General features: G+C 46.9%; 1 protein-coding gene across 8 annotated transcripts in view; it reads left to right on the plus strand.

The window, feature by feature from the left end:
* TLK2 (tousled like kinase 2) overlaps positions 1-4,672 on the plus strand; it is a 40,157-nt gene extending 35,485 nt beyond the window's left edge. For all 8 annotated transcript variants that reach the window (XM_074163007.1, XM_074163009.1, XM_074163003.1 and 5 more), the window contains 4 exons: positions 1,420-1,558; positions 2,699-2,810; positions 3,791-3,898; positions 4,229-4,672. In XM_074163007.1, the coding sequence (XP_074019108.1) occupies positions 1,420-1,558; positions 2,699-2,810; positions 3,791-3,898; positions 4,229-4,402 (533 nt within the window). In that variant the 3' untranslated portion in view covers positions 4,403-4,672. The remainder of the gene's footprint in view (positions 1-1,419; positions 1,559-2,698; positions 2,811-3,790; positions 3,899-4,228) is intronic.
* Positions 4,673-6,000: the final 1,328 nt, after the last annotated feature.

Genomic DNA, 6,000 nt, shown 5'->3' on the forward strand with positions numbered 1-6,000 from the left:
AATGTGGGGAAGTTTCCTTTGGTCAGACAGCAAAAAGGAGACAGGGCTGTCTGGGAAAACTAACTTGCAACAAGAAAAAAAAAACACTAAAATGCATAGAACATGCTGTGAAAAGGGTATTGTCTCTCAGAATTGCAACATAAAACGAGGAAATAGCATTCTAGAAAAAGTAGGCTCCTTGTTCAGAGTGAGCCCTTGAACCACCAAGTGTCTGCGTTTGGTTTCTTAATGTTCTGCTTATATTCTGCCGTTGAGAGCTTCTGTTATTGCTTCATAAAGGGTTCCCATAATTACTAGTGAGTTTCGTGTTCCCATTCTTCTGGTTTGTTCTTTCTGTAATCATCTGCCTGAAAATTTGGTGGCAGAAGCAAACTTGGAAGCACTCAATTTTTCATACCATGAGGCAGCTCATAAAGCTGGGGACGTACAGTCAAAGTGTGTGCTCAGCTCTGCCTTTGAATTCAGTAAGGTCCTCTCCAAACGTTGTTGCGGATTTCCCTTTATTATTAGGCCGAGTCAAGAAGGGGAAAATGGAGGTGCTGTCTTTTGGGGTGCTGCGTACTGGCTGCGCGGCTCTTTTCCTAGTCCAGTAGAATTCAGCCATCTCTTTGGGCAGTTTTCCCTGGCTTGTCTCCCTGTGCTGGTGGCACTTCATCAGCATTGTGTAACTGGTATGTGATGTGGTTTATTGCATCAGCACAAGGAATCTGTACAGGAGGTGGTGCTGTTGCACTAGTTCTAGTGACCCTGTTTCTTCCCCCGGCTGCCGACTGTTCTGGTGTTGTCTGAGTGCGCTGCAGAGCTCTGCCTAAAACTGTGATTCATCTGCTGCCATCACGTACCATTCTGCTGCTTTATTGTAGGCTCTGAGAAAAACAGTGATGATCCATCCGACTTCTTGATCCTTGATGGATTTGTAAAAGCCTCTTGCCTGCCTAAGCAGCAGTTGTCCTTTTTGAGCTTAGAAAGCCATTGGGGAGCTCTGCCAGGAAGGAGAGAGTTTCTGGCTGCTGCGAGGCCAGGGCAAGTCAGGACTTCTGGGCAGGATGAGTCATAACTGTGTGTGTGTGTATTTCTCTCCTTAGTCCTCCTTTTTGACCTGCCTTTCCAACGGGACCTTTGGGAGGGGTCAAAACAGCAGGGGTGTCAAGCTCATTTGGCTAATAGGGCTCAGAATCTGGAGGCTCCGAGTAATGTGGGGCCACTGGGTCGTTAAGGATGGGCAGATCACTGGGTGGGAGCTGACTTTTGTCTGGAGCTCAGGGTATTGACTGTTAAAACATCTACCCCAGGCTGTTGCAGCTCGCTCTGTAGGTTCCTTGTCCTGTCCTGCAGAGTGCCAGAGTTCAATGCAATTTTATTCTTGCTTTTTCCCTGCTAGATGTGTATCCTAAGGGGCTGTTTTCTTCCTCTGTCTAGGTAACATTCTTCTAGTCAATGGTACTGCATGTGGAGAGATAAAAATCACAGATTTTGGACTTTCCAAAATCATGGATGATGACAGCTACAACTCTGTTGATGGCATGGAACTGACATCGCAGGGGGCTGGTACTTACTGGTAAGCGCCGCCTGGGGCACTTGCAACTTACAGATCAAGAACAGTTTATAAACAGCTTTGGAGCTGTGTCAGCTCTGTATGTGCTGCCACAGCTTGAGACGCTGGAGGTTTGAGACCCTGGAAACTGCTCCCATTGTCACACAGCTCCTTTTGAGGCTGGCAGCTTTTTACTTTTCAGTGGGTTAGTGTTTAGATATTTGAAAACCATCTCTGATCTGAAGGGCCTGGTGAAAAACTGGTGCTTATGCTGCATATGCTGCTGAGATAGTGAGCTTCAGAGTGGAGCTTGGCTGCTGTGTCACAGTCCGTAATGGCACTAACAGTTTAAGCAAGGAGGAGGAGGATAGCATGCCTATTTGGGAATTCGGGTACATCAGGGAGATGAAATGAGGAGGTGAAAATCCATAGTTAGCTCTTACAAGAGAAGTAAATCCCTCGGTGCTGTCTGTAGCCAGAGCTTCACTTTCAAGTGAAAGATGTCGTGTCTATGTCATGTCTTGTGTCATGAGAAAGATGTTTTCAGCAATACTTGATCCTCAGTGCCAAGTGTTGTCACTGCATCACCCGTGGCTGAGAGCAAGACTTACAGTGCCACTGAACATGATTCTTAGATATTACCCAAGCTGCAGACTGTCACTAAGGGCAACAGATGTACAGGGACATTTGTTAAGGCACTTGGTATTGTACAGGTTTGCTCCCTTCCTAAAAATGGAACTTGCTGTAGTTTGAGTGAGGCTCAGCGTCTCTGACTGGGACGTGGCATCTGGGGTTGTATTTCTAGAAATATGTATTTTGGCCCTGTGGTTCTATTGTGGAATTGTTGGCCAAGCCCTTTTAACAACAAATACCAGTCCTGAAGATAAAAGAAAATGGGATTGGTTTATGTACTCTGGTGAAAAGAAACTCACTGTGCTGACTTGCTCAGACCATGAGCATCTGGAGAGTCCATGGTATCCCTGTTCCCAGAAGGGGAATGCATTGACAATCTTGGCCCGGGGATGCACAGGAGTGAAATAGGGTCCCTCGAGTCCCAAGCCAATATTCTGATCACAGAACAGCTTGTTCGTTCCTTTCAAAATAAAATGATTGAAACTATTTGGAGATGCTGCTCATAACCTGCTCTCACTTCCTTCTAATCAGGTATTTGCCACCAGAATGTTTTGTGGTTGGGAAAGAACCTCCAAAGATTTCAAATAAAGTTGATGTCTGGTCAGTGGGAGTCATCTTCTACCAGTGTCTCTACGGCAGAAAGGTAAGAAGGTATTTTAACTCCTTTCCTAGTAGTAATTCCCAAACCTTTCGGGAGGCAGAGCTAGCTTCTGCTTCCTTCTTCTCCCCAGGCTCAGAAGGTGCTTCTGCCTTGTCTCCTTGCCATCAGTTCCAAGGCAGAGCCCGTGCTAATGAAATGGGGAGAGCTCACTAGGTGGTGTTTTGCTCTACGTGGCACTTCCTTCAAAAGCAACGTTCTGCAGAACATCTCTTTCCACTGGTCATGTTCCCACTGAGGCCGTTAAGGGCAGGACAAGTGTATTGTTCAGAGCCAGGCACTGAGGTTCCTGGTCTGGTGTTGTTTTGTGGTGCTTTAGATGCACTCAGTCTTTGTTGAGCTGATACTGCTTGACAGCTGTGAGTGTTTTAGGGGAAGAAAAAAAAAAAAAAAAAAAGTAGGTACAAAGACCCATTCTAGAAGTTTTTAGGATGGCTTTTAGAAGGGAGAGGTCCGGACCAGGAAGAGGTGATGTGTCATGAGAAAAGGTAATTTGTTTTTATGACAACAGAAGAAATGGGTTGGAGCAGGAAAAGGATTCCACCGACTCTTGTTTTCACGAGTCCTTGGTAACCAAGTGTTGTGAAAGCGTGGGCTGTGTTGCTTGGTGGTGTCAGTCAGAGAAACGGTGGAACCAGCCCAGCAAAGAGCCAAGTGGGTGAATCTCTTGTCACCTTAGATGAAGGCCCTCTTGCACGTGCTGAAGCTGACCCACAAGGTCTGGAAGCAGGCAGCTCCTGTGAGCTGGAGACACCCCAGACATGTTTCCGCTTAGTCCCTTTTCTTCAGTTGAAGCGCAGGAGCAGCGTGTCCTGCTCATCTGGCTGGAATCTGCAGCACCTTCACGGCGTTTGTGGCTTCTTGCCTGGAAAAATGCTGATGTCAAGTGATGATAAACAGTAGCGTTACGGGTTTTTTAAGGCCTGTCATCAACCTTTAACAACTGTCTTCTGGTTTTTTGGTAGCCCTTCGGTCACAACCAGTCACAGCAAGATATTCTGCAGGAGAACACAATTCTGAAAGCTACCGAGGTGCAGTTCCCTCCAAAGCCAGTAGTCACGCCAGAAGCAAAGGTAAATCTTCTCTCAGTGAATTTGATCGCACTGTGTGTGTCAGTCAGCGATTGGTACTGGCGATTCCTTCCTCTTGGTTTCTTTAAAATCAGCAAGAATTGGGTTTTTGCATTGTTGCAGTTGTCAGGCTGAGGATTGACCAGGGCGCAGCCCCATGCTTTCTCCCAAGCTAAGCTGAGCTCCTGGTGTAGGAGCCAGGCTGTCTCTGGGGTCCCTGGGGAAGGAATTTCACCGCTGGGCTTGTCAGATCGGCCTTGCTCCATCTGTCAGAGAAAGCTTCCCGTTTCTGTCTGGCTGCTAATTCTTGTTTTGCCTTTGGGGTATCTGCAGGCATTTATCAGACGCTGTTTGGCCTACCGAAAGGAGGATCGGATAGATGTCCAGCAGCTGGCCTGTGACCCCTACTTGCTGCCTCACATCCGCAAATCTGTATCCACAAGCAGCCCAGCTGGAGCTGCAATTGCATCAACTTCTGGAACATCCAATAACAGCTCTTCAAACTGAGACAGAGTAATAGGCCAAAAACTGCTTGAGAAACCGGCAAAAAGACTTTCAGAAACAGCTTTGGAATAGAGGAATCTGCAAGGGTCTCAAGAAACCTGTACCAGGTGCTTTTTTTCTCTTGCTTTTTTCCATCCATAGAGCATGACAACATCAACTCTCATCAAGAAAACCTTCGGCATCCAGGCCAAGCCACGTGGATAGGAGATGGCTTGAGGTTTATCCAGTTAATGACCACAAAGGGTGGCTGCTCTGAGCAAGGAGGGGAAACTCAAGAAAATACAAAAAAAAAAAAAAAAAAGACATGGTTCCATGTACTGTGAACTTCTGAACATGCAGCCTTGGGGAATCCAGGACGCCGTGTGTGCTTCATATGAAGAATGTGGACTTTGGAAAAAGACTGGGCTAGTCCAGTGTTGATATTTAAACATTGTTCTTTTTCTTTTAATAAAGTTTAGGTAACATCTCCTGAAAAGCTCGAAGCACCAAGGTTCAGCTGGGGATGGTATATGACTCTTTGCCCTTTGGAGGGGAAAAAAGTTGATCCTGCCTGTTCATGGCACTAGAGTTAGTGTTTTACCCCTAATTAATTTCAGTTTTTTAAAAATAACAATTTTTTGGAAGAAAACAGTTTTCTGGTCTCAAAGTGAAACCCATATTAGCAGGTTCATGGCAGTGTTCATTCTGCGGATGGTGCAGCTTTCTGCTCCCTTGGGGTGGCCTCTTAGGAATAATTCACCTTCTCAGGAGGGCGGTGAAGCCCACGGGAGAAGGGGCCTGCGTAGATCTCCTGTGATCGGAGTGGGTCAGAGCTCAGACTGCCACGAGGTTTTCAGCTGCTGCTCCGTAGCGCTCTCAACGGTTGCACCTTTTTAATTTATTTGAAGTGCTGTTCTTTTTTGAAAACATACCCTGACGTGTTCACGACGTGCTCTCTGCGCTCGTGAGCGTGATCACTGTTGACTGTTGAAAAGGCAGGCAGCGAACGGGAAAGAATCGGAGCAAGGCTCAGCTGATCACTGGCACGGTCTGTGCTCCCGTGGTACCGTACGTATCTTGTTCAGGTTATAAAAATCTGAAGCTGAAGATTTGTCTGCTCTTCTCAGTTAGGTGACCTGGCAGCAAAGCTTCGTCTCTCCCTTAACACTTTCCTTTTAAAACTAACTTGACTTTCCTAACTCGCTGCCGTCGCTGCGTCTGATTTCAAATGAGAGGGAATGAGATAATGTTCTTGAAGGGAGCAAACACTCTTTAATTGTTGGGTTTGTCTCCCTTCTGTAATCTGCCTGCAGGGGTCTTACACCTTCAGCTGGAGTCTGCCTGCTGTGAAACGCAAGCCTCTTGTCCCCACTCTGCCCCCTTTTTCCCCCCGCATTGAAGGAAAACTGAAAACACACGCAAAAAGCACAGCACTTGAACATGTGGCAGCCAGGTTGGAGTGCTCCTAACATGTGGCAGGAGTTCAGAGCCAGAAATATTTAAAGATGCAGTGTTCGAGAGTGAGGTTTGCCTCGGGAGGGAGCAGAGCGGTGCACGACCGCCGTTCAGGGGGTTGTTTAAAAAACAAATTCCCCTGTGCACACTTCCTAAGCCGGTACCCA

Source organism: Numenius arquata, chromosome 23 (genome assembly GCF_964106895.1).
Source record: "Numenius arquata chromosome 23, bNumArq3.hap1.1, whole genome shotgun sequence".
NCBI lineage: Eukaryota > Metazoa > Chordata > Aves > Charadriiformes > Scolopacidae > Numenius > Numenius arquata.